Raw genomic sequence first — 26,160 nt, forward strand, 5'->3', positions numbered from 1 at the left:
TCATACGCAAGTTCTCCACTGGCGGCACCCAGCGTCAAAGCAGTGCTACTGTTCCTGTGTGGTTACCGTTTCTTTTTTAGATCCACATCCCTGACACGGCTTTATAAATACACTGAAATTAACCGCATATTGTTTATTATTTTAATGCATCTGATTGTAATTAACCTGTAACAATATAATGGTCCAAAGAATGGTCAAACTATTCCAAATACCATAGCTGCTTTAGTGTTGTTACTCTCATTGCACCTTCTTCTTCTTCTTTCAGCTGTTCCCGTTAGAGGTAGCCACATCAGATCATGTTTACTATATTATACAGATAAAACTTTAACATCATTTAAATAATCTATATTGTTAATAATTAAACATGTGAGTTCACGGTGTCCCAGCGCTAGCGAGGAGCTGGCGCTCCGCTCACGGATTGTTCCTGCCTCGTGCTGTATTCTTGCTGGTGCTGGCGTGACACTGGAATGATAGATGGATAGAATATAGGGCTGCACGATTAATCTTTTTTTTCTCATGATAACGATATTTATGACCCACGATCAGTTAATAAATATCGTCGCGATTTTACAGTATAAAGACCAAACTGTTTTTTATGGGCTGAGTTTACGGATTGGACTGCGTCACTATGACGTTACTGCGTCTAGATTGCAAGCGCTTTCTGAAGCAGTAGAAGTCAATAGCAGCAATAACAGTCAGTCAGAATAAACATATGATGGCGGAGCAACGTGCAGAAGTGCGATCGTTAGTTCCTAAAAAGGGGTCATACTCAGTTGTCTGGAACTATTTCGATTTAGAGGATTGTGATGTTGATCAGGTACGAGTCTTGTGCAAACTTTGCTCCTGTTCCGTCCAAACGTCCCAAGGTAACACAACAAACCTCATCAACCACCTTAAAAGCCACCACAAAGTACACTATCAAGAATTTCAACGACTGAAGGCACAAACAGCAACAACAAAAAATTACCAGCCATCCACAACACAGACAACAATATCAGGGACATTGTTCAACGCAATACCATATCTGCCTAGCCAGTACCGCCGCTCCCTATACGCAGAGTACGCAGTCTGCGTAGGGCACCAACTCCCAGGGGGGCACCATCCCAGCTGCTCAAAAAAATCGTTTTTATATATTATAATAATAAATTAATATTAATAATATACATATACAAATAAACAAAAATATAAACGTATATATTGCATTTTACGGTGAACGCAGAGTAGGCTAAGCACACGTGATGACGCGCGCGCCCTCACCTCTGTACCGAAATCTCTGGATTGCTCTGCGCATAGCAGTGACGCTCCCTGTAACTGTTGCCTCTGCTGAGCGAAGTTTTTCTAAAATGAAGCTCATCAAAACGTACTTGCGCTCATCTATGGCACAAGAGCGCATGAGTGGTCTGGCAATTGTCAGCATCAACTCTGAATTAGCAAAGACTTTATCATATGAAGAGCTCATTTACGACTTTGCCTCAAGAAAAAGCAGAAGTGTGCCTTTGTAAATTTTGAACTTTGGAAAGCTCCAGCAGATGACAGTGTTGATTTTATTTCAGTTTATTATTGTTTAGTTTATTTATTATAAATGTTTTATTTAAAGTGTAATTTTAGTTTGTATTTTTGCTGTAGAGCTACAATTGTAATTTATAAATGATACAATTTATTTATGTATTTACTTTTATTTGAATAAAGTTCTATTTTGGCCCCTATAGTAGGTGTTTTTTTTATTATTTTATTTTTACTCCCGTAATATTTGGGGGAGGGGGCACAAAAGTAAATTTCTGCTTAGGGCACCCATTTGGCCAGCAGCGGCCCTGTGCCTAGCTCGCAAAGACACCGGGAAATAACAGAGGCGATCACGTACCATATAGCCAAGGATATGTGTCCAATAACCACCGTGAGCAGGTCGGGGTTTAACAAAATGATCGCAACACTTGATAAAAGATATAGCATTCCCTCTCGCAACCATTTTTCCAATGTTGCGCTGACCTCGCTGTATGTGAAATGCCGAAAAGAAATAGAAAGAGAAATTCTCAGGCTCAGCCTTGAATATTTTGCTGCCATGACCGACTTATGGTCAAGCAGAACTGCGGAACCGTATTTGAGCTTGACAGTTCATTTTATTGACAGCGAGTCTGAGATGAAAAGCACGTTTTTGCAACATTTGTTTTTCCCACAAGACCATACAGCGGAGTTTATTGCAGTGGGCCTCAAAGAAGCGATGTCCGCTTCGGGCTTGGTGGAAGAAAGACTTGTGTGCATCACAACGGACAACGCAGCTAATATGATTAGGGCAGCATCTGTGAATAACTGGCCGAGGCTACACTGCTTTGGTCACAGACTTCATTTACCAAAGGAATAATCGTCATTATTAATCGTGATAAAAATTTTGAGCAAAATAATCGTGATAATCATTTTTTCTGTTATCGTGCAGCCCTAATAGAATAATTAAACATGTACTACAAAGATATTTCAATGTTCCTTAAAAGTTTTGAAGAATCGGCATTCTAAGCTTGCAGATGGCTTAACGTCTATTACAGAGCTGATTGTGTGGTGATTGGGTACTTGGAGAAAGAAAAGTAAGGACAGGAATTGGGGGTTAGTATGTTTGAAAGAGACAGTACTACTACAATAAATTATTTCATTGAAGGTCGCGCACGGCACAGCAAGCATCTTGAGTGAGACATGAACAATCACTGCGCCACCGTATTCCCATGTTTAATAACATGCTTTAAGTCTTACCATCATGAAAATGATATCACGTATACATCTCAGTATTTTAATTATTCAGAGAGCTGTAATATCACGAATGTAATGGAGTCTGTGTCCTGTCGGAGCAAGAGAAAGCCCAGAAGCACGTATTGATTCACACACATAGAGCACATGGAAGATCAAATACAAAACAAAGCATTTAACGTGCTACTTTAGTTACAATAGGATTTGAGAAACTAGTAAATTAAACAATTTTAAGATGAAGTTTATGATGTTCTACTTTAATGACAAAATAAACTACGTGATGTGACAGATTATGGTCTCTGTGACCCCTTGAACCCTCAGACCAGATGTCAGACACCAGATAAAAGTCCAAATAATAATATTTATTATAATAATAAGTGCACAAAGTACCCTCCTCTCCACAATACTCAGTAAATCAAAGCAATAACCAATAAACAATCCTCCACTCCCAGACGCTTAGCCACCCTGCCTCCCAACTCAGCTCAACGTCTGGGATTTCCCATCGTCCTTTTATATTCCCTGACCCGGAAGTGGTTCCAACCCTACAGTCCATGTCATTCCTTATCACTTCCGGGTCAGATAAAAATCCTTTTCTTCATCCCTGAAGCACGTCATTTCCTTTGTCGCCTTGCTTACGACGTACTTCCGGGTTATAGGGCACAAACAACTCTCTGGGCCTCCCTGCAGCGTCATCTGTTGGCCCCTGTGGTATCCAGCAGGGCTGTAAAGGAAAACTCCATCGTCCATGATTCCCTGCTGGTATTCGGGACACTTCCATGCCGCAGGGACAGCTCCATCTGGCGGCCTGGGGGTATTGGCCGGGGTAACAGGCCGGCCATCCCTCACAGTGATTAAAGTGGAAATTTCGAGATTAAAGTTGACATTTTGTGCTTCTTTCCCACTGTATGCCTTTTTTGTTCCTCTGTACCCTAATAAGCTTTCATGTGACACTCAGACGGTGAGCTACAACTGGCCTTTTCACGGCGACTTTGATATGTGACAACTTCTTTTTTTTATTTTGGGCACTGTGCGACTTTGTGAACTTGAGCTTTCGAGTTTCTCCGACATGCTATGTCACTCGATCAGCTTCCTTTTGTTGTTTATACCACTGTTTAAACCAACAAATAGTAGGTTTTTCTTTGCCTCCACTTGGTATTCGCTGAAATTCTTTTATTTCCCCCCGTGCTTTTGCCATTGCCTTTTCACAGAACGCTGAGCTTAAGGGCTATTTATATTGATTTGCATTTTCAAAGAGGTGTAATTCTGGGAGGAGTTGGGGCAGGACAGAAGGTGTGTGCACATGCGTTACTTTTCACGCTGACCGGGATTTATGGAGCGGAAGAACATGGAAGTTGGCGTATGCACAGATTTATGCATCTGGATTTTTTTGTGCGTCAGCACATTTCCGCTTTTGTACTTACGTCATGTTATAGTGCGAATTCTACGCACGGCGTTATGCATGAGGCCCCAGGCCTTTAGGGACCTTTCATGGATTCATTTTATTAATTGGATAAATTAATAATAACATCAAAGAAAATTTTTATTTTTTTATATAAGTACAGCAGAGTGTAATCAACATAGGACTGAAAGTAAGCATTCTATTTCAGGAGGTTCTCCACAAATTGCAAAAATCAAACAAAAAATATACATATCGCTTTTAGCTCCGATCCCTAAATATGTCTAGCGTCATACCCAAGTGAGACAGCATTAATCATGTCTTGTTCATTTTCTGACTTGCTTAATCCAGACAATTAGTCAATATTGCAAAAGCTGCACATAATCCTAGAAGCAAGTTTTAGCTTTAGAGAATGATTCATAATCAATTCTTTTGACAAATTATATTTTGGTTGCATTGACAGTTTAGTTTTTATCATTTTTTACTTTTAGTAAGATAAGCGTAAGTTATAAACTTACCTTTCTAATACCAAAAACAGCTTCACCTAGCATCAGTCTCTTTGTAAACTGTAAAAGCAGACATGGTATATTTTTTTTTAATTTATAAAAAATGCTTCACTTTAGAACACACTTTGTCATCATTGGTATTCACAAACTTATGCTTTAAAGAGAGATTTAATAATAGCTATTTTAAAATATTTATGTATACAGCCAAGATTTAGTAATGAATGTAAAATACTTACAAGTGATTTACCAATAATAGGTTAAAGATTTTTAACAAATTTAGTAGGATCAAGCTGGCATGTAGATTACTTGTATGCCACATGAAATTCTGTATATTCAATTTGGGCAAAGGCTAATAGCTTAGTGTACTCAACATCAGTCTCATTTGTCATAACCACTGAGGTTGATAAGGACTGTTCTGAATAACTCAACATGTTGAACTGTGCAAGAGCTCTCTCTTAGGGGTTGGGCAAACTGGGTCTTCATTTAAAGTTCAAAGGACTGACTATATTGTTAAGATAACATCACCATATGTATCATCTTGTCTCCACAGAGAATGGTGGAGTGGAATTTCCTGTTTGCTCCACAGGGGCAAAGGGACTGTTTTTTTTGGCTGAAACAGTCACAAGTGTCCACCGAGCCAGGTTTAATTTGTTGTACATTTTTCATTTCAGTTTTCTTTTTACTGACATTAGGGTGGTTCCCCTCTTCCGACTCCAGCTTGCCTGGTTGAGGTATAGGACTCCCTTTAAACCAGCCCTGGTAGTACTTCTGGTTTGTCGGCACTTTAGTGAGGAAGCACTTCCTAGTCAGTACCCTGTAGCAACCCAAGCACCCCACCAGGGATGCTCTCTAGAGCTACAAATTCCATGTAGCCCAGTTGGTGTGAAAATGGGAGTTACACTATAGGGATGCTGCCTCTCAGTGGACTGGGGGAACACATGCCACTAGAGGCAGTCATACCCTGTCATTCCATTATATCTTCCTCACTGGTAAAGGGGACATGAACCATCCTGGCTAATATGCCCATCCACCAATGTTCTCTGTTCGTTATGAGGGCCTTCTGGTTAGGTAACCAGTCATCCATCTCAGCCAGGATACTAGCCCATCTAAAGGGCTCCAAGATATAGTGTCATCCTATGCAACTGAATTTTTAACTTTTAACTGATAAACCTCAGTATTTGTTAACTGGCAGCATCACTTCCTTGATACAGATCCTTAATACAGGCACCTAACAGGCTAGTATGCCAAGCTTTCTAATGTACTCCTTGTTCAAGCTGTACCAAGCATGCTGTAGGCTCTACCACAATGGTGCCAAGGCAGCAGTCTCTCCTTTAATGTTATCAAGTGAAGGAACTGGTCATGAACTTCTAGAAGTAGAAGGCATACCACTCTGATCTGCTTCGGAGAAGATGGTTTATGCTCATTAATGTCAGATTAATGAAACATTTTGAGGAACTCCTCAACCCAGTGGACAAGTCTCTCAATCAGGAGGCAGCAGTTGTCATGTCCGGTGAAGAGTAGTCCAATGTATTGCACTGAAGTCACTACGTTGATCCGAGAACTCTGGTCTTAACAACAGAATCCCTAAAGCTTACAATTTATACCATTGTCCCTGACCTCCTTAAATTTTTCAGACATATGCCAAGAAACTCTGCGCAGTTAATAATAGCCCAGTTTTGTTTTGCAGATATGTATTTTAGCAGAACGCAGCCTGCTACACCCCCCACTCCCCATTCAGTCAGAAGGCATAACCCTGCTACACTCCTCATAGCTGAAGTCTGTGTTGAAGTGTTTACCTGGCGATGCATTTGTAAGGAATTATATATACTATAGGTAATGTGATTTGAGATACATACATTTAATATAGTAATATAGTTATAGTAATCACGACATAATTTTGATGTGAAGTGTAGCATTTGTGAAGACTGAAGTCCAAATATCAAATTAACAGTTTCACAAAAGGTGAAACAAAACAAGTATGCTTTTGTTCAAGAATAAAACCAAAGAAAAAGAAATTGCTCAACTGACATGTTGCTGAAGCCCAGCTATTGGTTAGTGCAAAGTAGAAGACGCTCACATATGTGTTGTATTTGCGCATTTCATTTTCAACCAGTTGTCACAGTGGTATCTCTGCTCCGTCACGGATCTGCACAGATGGTGCAGTGGATGTGCAACTGTTTAGCAATGGCAAGGTAATAGGTTTGAATCATGCATCATCTCTGCGTTTTAGCACTTTGTTTAGCGAGCTTGTATTATTATAGTATAATGAAAACATACATTTGATGTGAGTCTGGAACATCCCGTGTAAATTTATGGTACTTAAAACATTACTTTTCCTTGCACTCAAACATTTGTATCAGCATGTCATTCAAATGATTTTTTTATTCAGTTTTATTTTTGGATTCTTGAATTTTAAAAAAATCATTCAAATGACATTTTGATATGAAGGTCTTTGTGGAAGGGAAAGTAATATTCACCATAGACACTGCGGTGTCCTTTTCCTCAACAAGACCCCAAGAAGAAATGATTGAGCTGTGTTTGTGTGTCTACTTCGAGTCACCAACCTCTTGATTATGAGACAGCAGTCCTTAACTCTGCACCAGTCAAGTGGACTTATCTACTTTGTATCAATTGATAGTTGGGCTTCAGTTTTTACACATTGGCAGCAAAATGTAAATTGAACAGTTTCTTTTTCTTCAGTTATATTCTTGAATAAATTCGCACTTGTTTTGATATACCTTTTGTGAAATTGTTTATTTGATATTTGGACTTCAGTCTTCATATTGTCACGCTTGGGTCACAAAGTTGCACAGATACACTCAGGAAATTCCAGAGACAAAAACTTTATTCAAATACTTAAAACAAAAATAGTCTCTTTCAGGAGTGATCCGGGCTCTGTGTCAACCCCGAGGACACAGCTCCATCTCTCAATTAAAAGAACAGAAAATCTTCCTCTTCAAAGGGGTGTGCTTCAGGAGAGGCTTGCAACAGCAGCAAGCTTGCAGCTGATCTAGCAGAGGAGATAATAAAACTGTATTTATTTCCCATTGAATCACTCCTTAAGAGGTGGTTGGAGCTGCGTTTAGCATGTTCAAAACATATTAAACATTTCACTTCAGCAATTTGTCAATTATTACTATGACATGAAAAAGTTTTTTTTTAGTTATGTGTTCAACATTTCTTGCCTCACATTTCCTTTCATCCTACATTTACACAGATTGTCATCCTGGAACACATATTAAATGTATCTACTCCAAATAACAACATATTATTTACCCTACACAATTCCAGACACCTAACTCCCAGAGTTTTGCATCTGACTTGACTTCAGCTGCCTTGGTGGGAGATGAGATTGTCTGCTGCAAGTGCGGATTGACACATTTGCAAAACAAAGACGTTGATGAAGAGATGCAAGGGAATTTAAGGTGGCCTGGCATTATGAATATTGTCGTAGGCTTTAGGGATTTTAGTGTTAAGGATGGATGAGATCCAGCCGGAGATGTTGAAAGCACTGAACATCATTGGGACAGCATGGTGAACATGTCTATTTGGTACACCTTGGAAGGGGTGGGTAAAGGGCCTTTGACCTGGCAGACTGGAGTAGAGGGTCCTCATGTTTAAGAAAGGTAACCAGAGGGTGTGTTCCAACTATGAAGGGATCATACTCCTCAGCCTCCCAGGTTATGTTTAAGATACAAGAGGAACAATGTAGATTTCTTTTTGTCTGTGGAACAGTTGGCCATCTCTTCTCAATTGCACAGTTTCTGGAGTTTGCATGGGTATATGATAATCCAGTCTATATGTGTCTTTTGAATTTGGAAAATACACCTGACTGTGCTGTTGACATATGCTGTGGCAGTTGCTGCAGGAATATGGCGTAACAGGGCCTCTTTTGCCTGCTATTTGTTGCCTACATGAACAAAATGAGGGTTGTATTTGACGAGTTTGTTTACAGTGGGTGTTGGACTCTTACTAGGTTGTCCCTTTGCACCACTCCTCTTTGTGGATTTTATGGACAGGATATGAAGGTGCAGTTCAGGATATGAGGATGTCTAGAGATTTACTTCTGAGTGTGAAGTGCCTGAGATGAAGATCAGCACCTCTAAATCTGAGACCATTGTTCTCTCTTTTAAGAGTTTTACTCTGTCCAGGTGAATGGGGGGCAACTGCCCTTGGTAGAGTTTAGGTATCTCTGGCTGTTGTTCATAATAGATAGATTGAAGGAGGAAAGGACTATGAGATTAACAAATGGACTGGAACAGTAGCTGTGCTTATGATGGCAGTTTATTGAAGTGGGTCAGAGCTTAAAGACAAAGCTAGTAGTAAACCAATTGATCCACATCCTTGTCCTCATCTATGGTCATGAGCTGTGGATAATGACCAAAAGAATCAGATCAAGAAAACATGCAGCAGAAATTAAGTCTCCACAGAATTGTGGGGTTGACCCTCCATAATAGGGCGAGAAGCACAGCAACTTGGGAGAGCCTCAGAGTAGACTCTGATTAAGAGGAGCCGTTTACAAAAAAGGTATCATTATACTTTTGTATTCCTAATCTATTCAGTTTCCAGATTTACTCTGCGCTGTAATGAAAGGTAGCCCTGTTATCAATGATGGTCCCTTGTCAGAAATGAACACTTAGTGGTGGGGGTAACCTTCAGGGTTAGGGTTATCCAACAAAATAAGCAGTTTCATACCACACCAAAAGTGGTTGTGGTTGCTAACTCCTTCTCTTTTTCTGGGATGTCCAATATATAACGCGGGAAAAGACAAAGCAAAATATTCTGGCAGTGAGTTCAAATAATTGCACAAAACAATCTCCTATGGCAATCCGAATTAACATTTAGAGATATCTCAAAATCAATTTCAGATATCTATAATTTTTAAGATATCTGAAACTCGCTTTGAGATATCTTAAAATAATATCCTTTACATTTTAAGATACCTGCAATACATTTTGAGATATCTCAAATGGATTTTAAGACATCTCAAATACATTTTCAAATATCTCAAAATAACCGTGCCTACCCTTCAACATATCTTCAGATGAATTTTCAGATATCTTAAATTGACCTATCACACATTTTAAGGTATCTGAAATGCATTTCAAGATATCTCAAAATCATTTCCTGTAAAAATGCCAATTCTTTCAATGAGACTTCCTGTTTATTATAAGATATCTCAAAATGTACATGAGATATCTTTAAATGAGCAGGAAGTGATTTTGAGATATCTGGAAATGTATTTCAGATACCTTTAAATTGTATTGTAGAAATATGAAAATGCTTTTGAGATATCTTGAAGTACAATGTGAGATATCTAAAAATATATTGTAATATATCTGAAATGTTGCAGAGACCCATTTTAAGATATCGTGAAATGAATTTTACATATCTAAAAATGTATTTTAGATATCTCAAACAGCAGTGAATTTCAAGTTAAATGCTTTTTAAGATATCTTAATTATATTTCGAGATATCCTAAAATAACTTCCCACTCATTTTAAGATATCTGAAATGCATTTTCAGATATCTCAACAATACTTTCTGTGCATTTTAAGATATCTCGAATACAGTTTCAGATATCTTAAAATAACTTCCTGTGCATTTCAAGATATCTCAAATACATTTAAAAAAATTCTTAAAACAGACAGGAAGTCCCTTTGAAATAGGAATTTTTACAGAAAGTGATTTTAAGATATCTCAAAATGCACAGGAACCTATTTCGAGATATCTCGAATTGCATTTAAGATATCTTGAAATGCATTTCAGATATCTCAAAATATACAGCATATAATTTCAAGATATCTTGAAATCTATTTGAGATATCATAAAATGCTTTTTAGATATCTTGACTCTTTTTTTTTTTTTTTTTTGTTTCTTTTCTCCCAGGGCTGAATATTTTTCCAAAAACTAAATTTAAAAAAAAATAACACAAAGCAATGCTTTAACATAACAAATCAACAAAAAATATTTATTTTGGACAAATGTTACTGTCTTGCACGTTGTATGAGCCCGCATACTATATGATTTCACATATTGTACATGTTACACAGCAAAGTCCTGCAAAATAATATCGCTCAAAGCAGCCAATTGCATGCATTGCCACATTGCACTGCTTACAATATGTGTTGCACTGGTGCCTTCTTTTCAATTGTCTGTTGCTGCACACAACACAGTCAGGTTTGTATTTTTTGTCCTCATATGTTGTAGGAAAGTGACGCTCAGTCAGCTTGTCTGGCACTGCTCTTTGTGATGGCCTTCCTCGCTTTGCCAAAGGCACTGCAACATACTCTGCCAGCAAGCTGTCAACCACCTTCTTGCAGAAATCTGCCGCAGTCATAGTGCTGTCACTGTTTGCCTGCTTGAACAATATATAGCCATTTGTAAGTGCAATCTCACGCATGCGATGGTACACAGCATGGTACCACTTGGTGGACTTATGGCCGTAAGTGTATGACCCCAGCATCTGATCCATTCAATCAACTCCAGCCATTTTATAGTTATACTCCTCAAGTGCAACTGGCTTGTCCAGCTTCCTACCTTCTGGGTTTCCCTTTTAACGATTAACTTTCTTACATATATTGTTAGTGTGTACTATAGAGAGACAAGTTACCTGTTGGACATCGTGCCATGCCAATGCCACCAAGTTTTCCGCCCGCATGAAAACCGGATTGTCACCTCTTTTCATCTTCAGCCTGTCTGGCTTCAACTGTGAAGGCATGTGTCCCCTGTTCACCCTCACTGTTCCACAGGCTCCAATTCCCCTGCTCTGTAGCTCCTTGAACAATTCTGGTGATGTATAAAAATTGTCCATGTACACAACATGATCCAAATGTTCATAGCCCTGAAGCAGCTCCAGCACAACCTGACATGTCAAGGGACAGTTCTCTCTTTGAAAGGAATACTTTCCTATATTTGTAATTACTTTCAGGCAGAAACCAGTGTTTGCTTCTGCCAGTACAAAATCCTTTTTGCCATACTTTGTGGGCTTGTCTGGCATATATTGGCGGAAAAGAGGCGCCTCTTGTATTTTATCATAGATTCATCCACAGGCAAATCATGGCCAGACTGATAAAATTATTTATATGTTGGTTCCACAATGTCAAGCAGGGGTTGAACTTTATACATTGGGTTATAGCCTGGCTCACCCCTTGGGATTTGCTTCTGGTTATCACAGAACTGAATAAAACTTTGCAGGAGCACGTGCCTATCATACTGCATAACCTGTTCTAAGCCACCAGGAAACAAAGCACGTTTGGACCAATGCTCCCTGAAGTTATATCTCCAGTCTAGTCCCATCTCTATTTTTAATGCCACAAAGCCTTTCATCTCGTTTTTCGTTGTGGGTTTCCACTTTGAAAAACGAGAATGATGTGCAAGCGCAGCCTGCGATTCAAAAAATTGCTCCGCATACCTGTTTGTCTAGTCTGACAGTAGCTGAAAAGCTGCCTCAGGAAAAAACGGATTGAAGTAGTCCGGTAGCTGGTAATCTGTCGTGTCCAACAGCAAGCCATGCCGTCTTGTGAAGTCTGGTAGCCAGTTTGGCTCCCACGGATCAATGTCTGGGTATTCCTCCCATGCGAACCTTGCCATAAGTGCATCGGCTGTGCAAATGCGCTCAGCTGGCATCCGATGCTGGCTCCTCACTCTCCTGCTCGATGTCCTGATCACTGTCAACAAAATCAGATTCTGAAAAATCAGAGTCCGACTCAGCAATAATGCGCAAAACATTGTCTGTATTGTCAGCATTTTCTTTTCTGCACTCTCTTCGCTCTTTCATGAGATGTCAATGCCATCTTGCCTTTGTTTACATTTGTTTACATTTCATAACTCACACACACGCAAGGATTAGATGCTGAGTCAATGAGTCTAACATTCCTCCAAGCAGAGAGGGAATGCCTGTGACGTAACAGTGAGTTTTTTCGCCATTAACAGCTGATTGTCGCCATCCTACCCCAGGATGTCGACTTTTGTCGAAATGCGCTCCCAACCCCTCCTGTCGACAAAAGTCTACATCTGCCCTAAAAGAGTTAAAATAGATGCATTTTAAGATATCTGTAATTCAATTTGAGATTTCTAAAATTCATTTCCAGATATCTTAAAATTCATTTTGAGATATCTCTAAATTAGTGCTGGGCGGTATACCGGTTCATACCGAAAACCGTTTTTTATTTTTTTTATGATATGGATTTTTCTTATACCGCAACACCGGTTTAAATTGCCTAAACGACGTTCGGAACGTGGCGCAGCGGGAAACTTTTCAAGTGGGGACATTTTTCACTGCTACACCGCTAAAAACAGATTTGTTGCACTAGGGCTCTTTTTCACTGCTACACCACCAAATAGTGGGCGGTAGCATAGGTATGCCGCGGTGAAAATGGACAGAGAGCTGAAAAAAATGAGTCACGTCTGTCGCCTGGAGATGCTTTAGTTTTAAAAGGTCAGATGTGTAAATACTGTTTCTATACTACTGGATAATACTGCAAGCCAAGTTGTACTTTTATTTGTTTTTAATACAGTGTAATGTACCTGGGTACTGTGTAATATTGTGACGACATGTTGACTTTATTCTCGTACTTTGTCATTAAAGTAGAACATCGTAAACTAAACTTCATCGTAAAATGAATATTTAATTTACTAGATTTTCTCAAACCCCGTCATAAGTTATATAGCACATTAAATGCTTTGTGTTAAGTGTTCCCCGAGCTTCTTAAACTGACTTCCTCTGCACTAAGAGGAGGCACCGGCAGCGATCGCCGCACAGAATCCATTCACATGATATTCATGCTCTCTGAACATTTAGAGTGCCAAGATAAATACTTGATATAAATAAATACTTGATATAAATTCTAAATTTTCAGAGAGCAGGAATATCTGGGACAACTGGGTCGGGGAACACAACACAAAGCATTTAATGTGCTACATTAACTTATGACGGGGTTTGAGAAAATCTAGTAAATTAAACGATTTTAGGATGAAGTTTAGTTTACGACATTCTACTTTAATTATAAAGTAAACTATGAGAATAGAGTGGAAATGTCGACTTTATTCTCGACGTATAGTTTTTTTTTTCTTCCCTGTGTCCCTAATACGATTCCGTAGGGCTATACCACAAATACAATTATAAATGCAAGTTACAGTTGTATTATTTATGTATATAGCTTAGCTTGAAGCAAGGTCCATATTAATGCAGTTTGCCTAAATGATAGTTCAGTTGGTAAAGATGTCATAATAATAATAATAATACATTTTATTTATATAGCGCCTTTCCCATGCCCAAGGCACTTACAGAATATAATAAAGAACTGCAGCGTATACAGTATATAGCGTTGTACAAACCAGATAAATAAATAAAGAAGATTAAGATAGTGAATTCTGTCATCACCAAGATTGCACTTGTTTTATTTTATTTTAATTTGGGGAATACTGTGTAATGCACCTGGGCTTTTGAAGCCTTGAAGTAATAGTGTAACTATCAATAATAATACAGTTATTTATTTTATTGTTATTATTTATTAGTTTAAATATTATGCAGTTTAATGATGGTAAAGTTGTTTAAAAAGTCACTTTAACGTGTCTGTGGACAGAGATTGTTAACATTAACAGAAAGTGTAGTTGTTTTACAAAAAATATTTATTTATTCCTTTTCTAAGACATGTTCAGTGCAATACAACTTTTGACAAGCACTTCTGGATATTTTCCTAAGTCTAAATACCTCTTTGGATGGTTGAAAATATGTTGTCAAAATTATAATTTAAGTTTTTGCAAAATTTGTTAAATAAAAAGGTTCTATATTTTGACTGCATCTGTCATGCAATGTGATTTCCTTCTCTTCATTAGTGCCACCCCCTTGAAAACTATCACTTTATGGGGCAATGCAAACCTGTATTAATACTTGTGTGCACATTAAAATGTTTTTTTTGTACAATGTACAATACTCTTGACAGTGGAATAGGTTATTCTTAGCCAGTAATTGCAGTGGAAAATGTGTTTAACATCCACTCATGCATGGGAAAAAAATACCGTCAAATACCGTGAAACCGGGATAATTTAGAAAAATACCGTGATATAGAATTTTGGTCATACCGCCCACCCCTACTCTAAATGTTAATTCAGCTTGCCATAATCTCCACTACTTTTTCCATTAAATTTTCCCTCTTCAACCAAGGGGCGAGTTTGCTCCACAAGTCAAAGGCCTAAAAGCGCGACAGCCACTCTGGATCAAACCGCCACTTTTGTCAATGTCGTGCCTGATGAGCTGGTGTTACACCATAGCTGACAAGACGTTTTTGGCTTTTAGGCAATCATAGTTAGCAGTGGTCCACTCATCAAGGTTATAGTAAACCCTCTGTGCCACGATGCACCCTTTCATTTTTGTCTATGATACCAGATTACTGTTCTTTCAAAGCTTGAGAGGAATGCTTTGATGCCCTCCTTAGGGCAAAGTGGTACCAGTACCTGTGAGCGTCCAAATACCCTCTCTTCCCTCAGAGCCTTACTTGCTGTCCGTTGGGCATTCAGCAAAATTAGTCCTTTGATTGGCCACCTGTACTTAGTGAGTCTGGAGTTGTTCAGACTGTGCTGCGACAACCACAGTGCGGTCCACTGGTTCTGACGTGTTACAGTAAAGAGTCCTGCTGAACACACTACTGTAATAAAAACAAAGTACAACAATAAAGGTTGGAGAACTGGATGGTAAACCCTTTGTACTTTACATGTTTTTTTGGCCAAGAGAGCAAAGCAATAGGTAAAGTAGCAGCCAGTGCTGCAGTGTAAATTCTTTTCAGACATAAATGTAAAAATGACTGATGTGTTCTGGTGGTGGCATCTTTTTAGGTTGTTCTGGGAGGAAGTGGTGGGTTTGTTGTCAGAAAGGACATCATAGATGCTCATGCCATCAGTTTTGTCAGGGCAAGAAAGGGGAAAGGATGTAAACGATAGTGCCAACTCCCGACTTGTAGTGGAATTACCATTAACATGCAAGCCCTGAAGATGTCCCCCATTCGCATGTGTGTGACAACATGTATCTTTTATTTTTATTTTTATTTTTGTATTATAACTCTTTTATTGTAACACCTACTGTGTTTTTGGAAATAAGTACAGTTTCAGTATTAATTATAAATAACCTTTTCCAGTTTATACCTGTGTTTATTCATCATGAATTGTCTGTAAAAATACAATATTTGGATAGAAATGGGGGAAAAAAGTAAAAAAAAAAAAAAATAAGTAATCTGCTCTGGGCCACAGATGAGTTAGTCATATTCTCTGAAAAGAAAATCTGCAATATAAAAAATGGACTGATGTTGCAGAATGATAGCACTAACAAGCTATACAATTAAATAACACATACTATTATAATAATATGCAGGAATTGCCTTTTTGTTTATAAAATTAGATTCGGATGGAAAAGTTACTTGAAGTACTGCTAATTTAATATAAAATAAAAAAATGCCGTAAGTTGCACAGTGGTATAGCGGTTTGTGTTATGGTTTCTCAGCTTCATCAAATTTAGTTTGAATCCTGATTTGCTTATTTAGTGGGTTGATTTTATATATATATTCTTTTCATGTTTGTATGGGTTTCAGACAAACTCATCAACCTATGTCCCAAAACATGCATATTAGGAAAATTGGTGAGTGTAAACTGAATGTGTCCTTAAAGAGACTGGCATCTCTTCCATCTTTGATTCCTGTCTTTGCAAAATAGTTTTGGAATGGGCTCCAACTTGCCATTAAACTGTAATAGGCGATACGTTCTGAAAAAAGATGGATGTAGAAAAATCATTAAAATATTTAAAAACAGTTGATAATTAAAGAAGTTAACCTATCAGTATCACTGCTACAGAGACATCCTACACAATAAAACAAAATGTAATGGGTAGGGTTGCAAAAATAAATCAAATGTCTAGTGTATGGCAGAATTGTGGATTTGTGTCCACAGAGTTTACATCAACTAAAAACATTATCTTTGCAGTGTTTTAAAAAGTGCACTCTTTAACTGAATCAGTGAAATAAGAATGTAAAAGAATGAGTATCATAGATGTTATGGAAAAGTAAGACATGATGCGATTTACTGCAGCAGTTTCTTCTATATATAACAAATGTACAACATAAGTGTTAAATCATTTGTCTTTACTGCCTTATATTCATTTCTTTGTTCCCCGTAGCTTGTTAATGATGAGATGTGTGAAATCTGTGAAGTGTGGACTGCTGAAGATCTCTACCCATGCCGTATCTGCACTCGTGTGTTTCATGATGGCTGTCTGAGAGAAATGGGTTACCTGCACAAAAAGAACCTTCAGCATCTGACTGAAACTGCACATACTGCTACTGGGTGGAGTTGTTATTACTGTGTAAGTTGATTTTGTTGTCCCCTTTTTCTTCACTGTCTAAATTTAGCACTGCATTATGTATTTTCTTTCTTTGAGATTTTTGAGTTTGACCAAAAACACTGGGATTTTATAGGTGACTCACTGCTAGTGTTTATTTTATTAATAAAATGCCTTTAGTTTATTCAAATCCAATATCTGTACAGAGATTTTTCTTTTTACAGCAAAAAATGGGAGATTTTGAATGTTGGTATCATAGCAGAATATGCCGTACTGTCTCATTTGGTGGCAGTGGTGCACTGAGCCAAGGCAGTAGAAAATGAAAACTGGAAGGAATCAGTAAATGGGTTAGATGCCTGACTTTTAAAAGAACCCGTGAAACCAAGCCAGAGGACTACTACTTTTAAAGGGACATTTATTTATTCATTGTTTTGTCTTTTAAAAATTGTTGTTTCTTTTAAATGTCCTGAATTTAAGTAGGGACTTGGGTTTTGTTTTAAGAATGGGATTTTAGTGTTTTTTTTTTTGTAGTGGTAAGGCCACACCACAGATCTGGGCCACCACTTGTACTGGGTTGGTTGAGGCATGAAGCCTTCCCATGCAACTGGTGGCTTAACACTAGAATCCCTGAAGCCTATGAAAAAAAGTTGTAATGCCAGGCCACCTTCAATTTTTTTGCACTTCTTCATCAGCGTCTTTGTTTTGCAAATGTGTCAATCGGCACAGGCAGCAAGCAGCCTGCTATCCTATCCCCCACCAACGCAGCTGAAGTTCTCCCAGCTCAAGTCTGTTTATCTGTGTGTGAGGTACCTGGAGTTGTATAGGGTAAATGATATATTGTTATTTGGAATACATACATTTCATGTGTCTTTTGTGTCTACGACGATCTGGGTGAATGTAGTATGATAGGAAATACGAGGCAAGAAATGTTGAACACATAACTAAAACATAATTTTTTTTCATGTTACAGTAAAAATTAATAAAATGTTGATGAAAAATGTATAATGTATGACTGAAGTCCGTATATCAAATAAACACTTTCACAAAAGGTATAACAAAACAAGTTCGCCTTTATTCAAGAATATAACTGAAAAAAAGAAATTATTCAATTTAAATGTTGCTGTCAATATGTAAAAACCAAAGCCCAAATATCGATTGCATGGTTGGTGTAGAGATAAGAACGGCTGCTTCAAAATGAAGAGGTTGCGGGTTTGATCCTGGGTCTTACCATGATGAGTAGTAAGCTGCTGTTATTATTACTGTTATATAATAAAAACATACATTTGCTTTGAGTCTGTAACAGCTGGCATAAATTTTTTCTACCTTTAAAAGATGAAGGGATATAAGCACAAACGCTGGCAAATCATGTCTTCTTGGTATCTTGTTACTTGAATTTTTTTATTCCGTTTTATTCTTGAATAAAAGCACACTTGTTTCATTATACCTTTGCAAAAGTGTTTATTTTATATTCCAGTAACCACTTGAATGATATCAGAACTGTCTCTGCCCTTCTCATGCACACACACACAATCACGCATGAGAACGCAATTATTTGAAAATGCTTTGTCATTTGAACATGATTTGTCATTTGAAAATGGATTTTTGTTCAGTCTTGTCCAATCTCCGCGTTATGGTGCATGGTACTGGGAATGCAGACAGACTTCTTCTTTTTGGGTACATACACCGTCAGCATGGCACTTCTAGATCTAAATACTAGCGTTGAGAATTGCACGCATACTGAAGTGACTTTAGCAGCAGGTGGAAGTTCCCGTCTCACTTTATGGTACCAAGCAGAGTTGTGTTGCATTGCAGCAGTTTATTAGCCAGCAAAAGTGACGTGGAGAAGTTGTCCATTGTTACGGTTCTGCCTTTATGACCACAGTCTCTGAAAGTCCTTCTGTGGGATGACTGGGATCTTCTCATAAATTTGCAAATGCAAATCTGTCATTTTTCACATGTTCTGCATAGGTGTATTTGTTGTCAAAGCACAAATGCTGCATGATAGTCTGATACCGGTCACAGTATCTTTGATTGGTGGTACAACAAATAGTTCTGACCAGGCATTAACCACATTACCAACTGTGATCATCGCTGCTCTTGTGAAAAGAACGGAGATAAATGGCATCAACTCAGAGAGGAAGAGGCAAGCTTGTTGTACCATGTGAACGTGAATGAGAAAATAAAACTGAATAAATAAATGCTAACTTTTACATGTAGCAAAAATTTACAATGGGTGTTAAAGACTCAAATCAAATGTATGTTTTTATTATATAATAGCAATAATAACAGCTCACTACTCAAAATGGAAAATGCGGTGGAACACCCGGGATCGAACCTACAACCTCCTGATTTAGAAGCATACCTGTTTGTTATACCTTTTGTGAAAGTATTTTATATTTGAACTTCAGTCTTCACACATTATACATTTCACATCAACATTTCATCAATTATACTTGAACAAAGTTTCTTATTTAGTTATGTGTTCAACGTTACTTGCCTCGTATTTCCTGTCATCCTTCATTTATCCAGATCGTTGTAGACACAGAACACTCATGAAATGTATGTATTCCAAATAATAATATATTATTTACCCTATACAATTCCAGGCACCTCTCACCCAGATAAACAGACTTGAGAAGGGAGAACTTCAGCAGTGTCGGTGGGGGATGGGATAGCAGGCTGCTTGTGCTTTTTGACACATTTGCAAAACAGACGCTGATGAAGAAGTGCGAAGGAATTTAAGATTGCCCGACATAACTTCTTTTGTAGGCTTAACAGGGGAGTTATGTGGTATGGCGGGTCCGTTGGCTTAACAATCAGGATCCTTTTTTTACAAAATTAAATGGTTGGCTCCTTCTCTGTGGGTGTGCATGCTTGCGCGGCTGCAGGAGGTTAGTGTGGTGATTAAAATGGAGCACACCTGCACATGAGAATGTGTTCTGTCTTGATTGCTTCATTGGCTTTCCTCAGTTTGCAATCGAGGAGCTGTGCATGTAGAGGAACGTAAAAAGGGTGCCAGCTTGGGAAGAAATGAAAGGAAAGGAGAATCTTGAGAGAGTGGAGGTTAAAGGAAGGAAAGAGTCAGGCAAGAATACTGGTGAGAGAGCTTGCACAGGAGGAAGGAACAAAGAATGAGTGAAAGACGAGGCAGGCAGCTGTGAGACGAGCCCCTCAGGGGAGCATAAGGCCATCGTTCAGGGGCTGCTGAAGTGGATCACTCCGGCTGAGTGTTTCATATTGCTGGAGTGATAATGGGTGCAAGCAACTCTCCGCGGAAGTCCGGGAAGGCAGTGGAAGTAGGAGGTTTGGATTGGGAGCCTTGCTGTAGCCATGGCCAGTAAGGATCCGAGCATGGGTCTGCATTGAGAGTCCTGCTGTTGAGCCATGGAGTAGCAGGAAACCAGACCTACCATTTAAGAAGGTTGTCTGTGCCTGTCAGTCTATCATCTTCTCCTCCTGCAAGGCCCGGTCAGGATAAAGATAAGAGACACTCATCCCTCAGGTAAATTACAGGCAGTGGCGGGTTCAAAAGGCCCCTTGAAAGGACCCGGAAGTGTGGAGCTGAGCCACACCATCACACCTATTACAAATTTTCTCTATTTAAAATATATGGTGTATGGATGTTATCCATTACTTTTGATCTTACCAGAGTGCTTCAAATCCCACAAACTTTTTGACATACAGTTGCAAAAGTATGACACAATCGTTTGTCAATAGTAACATGTATTTTTTTTTTGCTTGAAAATTTTGACAGATATTTGAACAGTTACCATTGTTCTTTACACAGGTTCTTCCACTTCTGTTGCAGAAGACTGTGCAGCTACTTTAAGGTTTCCAAGTTTGTCTACAATATTGTTGCATTTCTTTTGTACATTTTTGTTCGTTACATTTAAAAAATCATTGCCATTATGCATATAGAGCCATTTACAACAAAAGACATAGTTTTCAGGCTCACAATTGTGTGATGTTTCACTCATATTCTAATCCTAGAGCTTTTTTTGATTCTTTCTAGAAAACAATATTTTGTATGATTTTCAGTTCCCTGACTTTAAATTTTGACCATGTGTTTTGGTTTGCTTTGATTTGAGAAATAGTAGAGTTTGCGTATGACCTGCTGTACTTCTATTTAACAGTACTTGATTTTGTTTGCTTGGTAGAAGGTCTACCTCAGTATTAATCATGGATATAGGTGAAAGATAAGGGGAGTTGGGAATGCTGTAAATAATGAGTTACTGGAAGAATATTAATAGTTTAAAAGATACGCATACATTATGAATATGGAGATCTCTAAATGTCACAATCCTTAGCGGTTTCCGTAGGCTGAATGCAGCATAGGTTAAAGAAGCTTGAAATAGGTGGTTGTTGTGTATTGGGCAACAGATAACAGCTTAAAAGGCATGAGGCGTTCTGCATTGCTTCCATATATTTAGTTAATAGGGAACCAGTGGACTGTTGGCAAATTGATGATAATTAATGCTCACTTGAGCACAAAAGTATACAGAGAAGATTTGGAGCAAGATTTTCTTTCAAAATGGCTAACCAAGCAGGTATAATTTCATTGACTTCTACCACCTTTCACTATATTCTATTGCATGGATATATGCAGCCCAATAATATAACTCAAAGTTATGTAGTGCTATGCTTTACAGTCACATTTTTAAAGTGTAGCCATTTTGAATTCCAGATATATGATGTTGCAGTTGAGTCTTACTTGTTAAGAGAATTTGATAATATATTGTATACGAGTTATAGGGATGTTCTGAAAGAGACGGAGTGCTTAGAGGAAAAGGCTCCAGCAGAACAGGAAAAATTTGTACTGAGATCAAGAACAAGCTTTAAATTTGGTTAGATGAAGCTGTTAGATAGCCGAAACATAAAGAGCCTTTAGTGTTTGAAGTAGAAAAAAAGTTATGAGACGCAGTACAGACACACCCCAACCCCTTGGTTTTTTTGTAAGCTGAAACCTCTTTTTAAACAAAAAAAATGTAAGCATTAGAACATATTCAGGTTAATATAAGATGATGCTTTTATTTGTTTCATTATTTGTAAATATTTTAACTTCCTTTTTTACTAACGTTTGCTGACTAGCTCTCTCTGCACTGCTGCAAGACACAGTACACTCACTCCATGGATTTCACTGCTTAACACTAGAATTACCAGAGCCTACGAAAAAACTCGTAGATCCGGCCCACCTTAAATCTGTTTGCACCTCTCCGCCAGTGTCTTTTGTCCTCTAAATGTGCCGATAAAAGACAAGTAGCAAGCAGCCGGCTATTCCATCCCCCCACTGACTTGGAACGTGCACGAACTTCTCCCATCTCATGCCTTGATTGATTATCTGGGAGTGAAGTGGAGTTTTAGAGTGGAAATAATTATTTGGAACACACGCATTTCATTTGTGTTCCGTTTCTACAATAATCTGTGTAAACACATTTGTAAAACAGAAACATTTTTCATATTTTAGTAGTAAATGACAAAATGTAGGCATAAACTATATAATGTATAAAGCATGAAGTCCAAAGATCAAGTAAACACTTTCAGAAAAGGTTCAAGGAAAAGACAACAGCTTCCGTGGCTTAGCGGTAAGATTTGCTGACTTGTAATCAAGAGTCCCTGGTTCGATCTCGACTCACTCCTATATTTGCCGTTTTCAGTAGTGAGCTGTTAATATTATACAGTACACACATACACTTGGTTTGCATCTGTAACACACGGTGTGCATCTATAGGACTTGTAAAATTTAACTTTTTTTTTTCACTTTTATTCTCTCTAAATCACGATCACGATACATACTACCGCCCCCCCACCCAGGGATCTGACGCTGTTAGTGTTTATTTGAAACTGGGAATAACTGGAGATGTGAGTGGTGTTTTGAGACAATGGAACTGGACATTCTCTCATCTGGAGGGATTAAAGCTGACACACAAACGCTGGTGAATCTGCCTTCTTCGTATCACACTGTCGCTTGATTTTTTTTAAAATTCAGTTTTATTGAGTGTTCCTGCTCACGCTGAATTAGTATGCACCTTATGGTCTATGATGTCAAAAAAAAAACCATAAAAAAACAGAGACATAGGTATATACGATATTTGGAATTATTCGTTTTATGACCTGTATAGTACATTTCAGAAAACTTTGTGGCACGGATGCAACATTATTCATATTATTTATATTCATTCGCATAACATCTTGCGGTTTGTAATCGGTGACCACGTGTTTTTTTTCTCCGATCTTGCCAGTCCCCACATGTTGCTGTATGCTGTTTCTTTTGTACTCCAGGACATGCAAAGGAAAGAATAGTACAGAGCAGTAAGTTCAGCGCTAAATGCAATCATCAGATTCAAATGTTAACAGTTCACATACACGCAAGGATCGTCCTTCCTACATTTACAATGTGTGTACCTGTTACAATGTACACACTTCTCTCTATGCTGTGGTTTATATTACACACCTGAAAGAAAGAGACAATATATGTGAAAACATCATCGCGCTAATGCAATATTATTTGAAAATGAACAGCGTCAGATCAGGTGTGAATTTATGCTGGCGCTGTTACTTAGAGTCAGATCAGGAGCTTATTCAGTGCGCACAAGAACATGCAGGTGGCCATTTGCTGTGTGCTACAACATGCTGGCGGTGATTAACGCACATTTTAAAAAAAGAAAGAGACAAATATATGTGACATTTTGAAGAAATCATTTTATGACGCAAATAGAACCAATCAGAAAACATCATTGCAGTAATGCAATATTATCTGAAAACGAACAGCATCAAATCTGTTAAGAGTCAGATCAGAAGGGGGGCGAGGGAGAGCGTGAACGTGACTGAGAGAATAAGACTGAAAAAAAGCAAACTTTTAGAAATGCCATACATTTACAGCTGATATAATATTAACAATATGAGCAGCTCACTACTGAAAATGGCAAATATAGGAGTGAGTCGGGATTGAACCGGGGACTGTTGATTACAAGTCAGCAAATCTTACGGAAACTGTTGTCTTTTCCTTGAACCTTTTCTGAAAGTGTTTACTTGATCTTTGGACTTAAGGCTTCAGACATTATATAGTGTATGCCTACATTTTGTCATTTACTACTAAAATATGAAAAACGTTTCTATTTTAAAAATGTGTTTACACAGGTTACTGTAGAAACGGAACACACATGAAATGCGTGTGTTCCAAATAAGAATCTATTATTTCCACTCTAAAACTCCAGCACTTCACTCCCAGATAATCAATCAAGGCATGAGCTGGGAGAAGTTCGTGCACGTTCTGTGTCGGTGGGGGGATGGAATAGCCGGCTGCTTGCAGCTTGTCTTTATTGGCATATTTAGAGGACAAAAGACGCTAGCGGAGAGGTGCGAACGGATTTAAGGTGGGCCAGATCTACGAATTTTTTCGTAGGCTCTGGTAATTCTAGTGTTAAGCTGTTGACTTATCAATGGGCCAAGCAAAATCATTGACTTGCGTATACTACATCCTACTCTCATCCAACTAGTGGCCAATGAGAACTTTTTTTTAAATAATCAAACTGCTCCTTTGTCCAGATTGTGGATGTTTGTCTTGCTCTGATACAGTGTCATCTTTCTTGTATCTTTTAGAAATTTGTGTACATATCGTGATAAACAGAGAAATAGTGTGAAAAGGTTTGTGGTAATACTTCAGGTTGTTTTTTCCACCGTCTTTCTTTTTTCCATCATGATAGAATGTTTTTGACCAATTGTAACTTTCATGTGCCTTACGATACATGTTACTAATAAATAATGGATCTTAAAGAATGACAAAATAATTCAGCCACCAGGGTGACAAATGAGCCTAACTTGGTGCCATTCCCAAGCCCATATAAATAGAGAAGTTTAATGTAGGAAGGGCATCCAGCTGTAAAACTTTAGGCAAAATCTTAAAGAATCAATCCAGTCATCTTCAGAAAATGTTAAGGGGTACTCCATAGGCGAAGGAGCCTAGCATGACATCTCTGAGAAGTGAGTGAGGGCTACTGCTCCAAGAGTGGGCTTGGCTAGAAGAAGACAAGGGAAGGGAAGGAAAAGGGTAAGTTTTTAAAGTCAAGAGTTCGGACTTTGGATGTTTGGACAATGATTGGGAAAGGTAGATAGCTGGTAGATTTGGTGGAAATGTTGAGAGTTGGGGAGTGTTCTGTGTGCAGAAAATTAGGTGAAAGGGAAATAAGTCAACAGGAGTTGGGAGGAGGCTTTAAGTTGTTGTACAGTGGAACAATGAGCAAGATGGAAATGGTGTAGTTATAGCAGTATACAAAGAACTAAAATATAGTCCTGTCAACGTGAATAGTATAGAAGTGATAGGAGGGTGAGTGTCAAGATGGGCCTTGGTGAGACTGTATGCTCCTCAAATAGGCTGTGAGTAAGAGGAAAATTACATTTTCTAGGCACAAATGGATGAAGAGCTTAGAGGAGTACAAGTCAAGTCAAGTTGTGGAGCATGCACTGGTACAGTGCGTTGCCACACCCACTAAACGACAAAACAATCGGAATCCTGGTTGGCAATCCCCCAGGCAGACATGCAGTCCAGTCCCACCCTCTGGAAATGACCCTCTATCTGCCGCAGCCAGGTGTTACGAGGTCGACCCCTTGGCCTGGTCTAGTTACTCACATGATTCTCCCATACTCTTCCTATGAAGTCAGTAGATGGATTGGGAGAGTCACCAGAGACATGAATATCACTGCTAAGGTAAGTAAACCTCTCGACAAGGTCAATTCTCTCTCCGCCAACAGACACACTGGTGATGGCTGTGCCCAAGAGGTCATTAAAGGCCTGGATCTTGGTTTTTATCCAGGACACTCGCAAGCCCAGACACTCAGACTCCTCACTCAGTCAGTCTCTCCAGTGCCCCGATCAAAGCCTCCATTGACTCCACAAAGATCACATCATCGTCAGCAAAGTCAAGATCTGTGAATCTTTCTTCAGCAACAGATGCCTCACAGCCGCTGGACCCCACGACCTTGCCCAACACCCAGTCCATACAAGCATTGAACAGATTAGGAGCAGAACACACCCCTGACGAACCCCAGAATCAACTTGGGAAAAACACAGAGGTTCTGCATCCACTCTGCACAGCACTCACAGTACCAGTATACAGGCTGCTCATGATATCCAGCAACCTCGAGGGGATCCTGCTAACCCTCAGGATGTCCCAAACAGCAGTTCGATCAACTGAGTCGAA

General features: G+C 38.7%; 1 protein-coding gene across 2 annotated transcripts in view; it reads left to right on the forward strand.

Annotated features, from left to right (window-relative positions):
- phf24 (PHD finger protein 24) overlaps positions 1–26,160 on the forward strand; it is a 211,262-nt gene that overhangs the window by 31,576 nt on the left and 153,526 nt on the right. For both annotated transcript variants that reach the window (XM_051930143.1, XM_028805156.2), the window contains exon 3: positions 16,802–16,987. In XM_051930143.1, the coding sequence (XP_051786103.1) occupies positions 16,802–16,987 (186 nt within the window). The remainder of the gene's footprint in view (positions 1–16,801; positions 16,988–26,160) is intronic.

This window comes from Erpetoichthys calabaricus, chromosome 7, assembly GCF_900747795.2.
Source record: "Erpetoichthys calabaricus chromosome 7, fErpCal1.3, whole genome shotgun sequence".
Taxonomy (NCBI): Eukaryota; Metazoa; Chordata; class Cladistia; order Polypteriformes; family Polypteridae; genus Erpetoichthys; species Erpetoichthys calabaricus.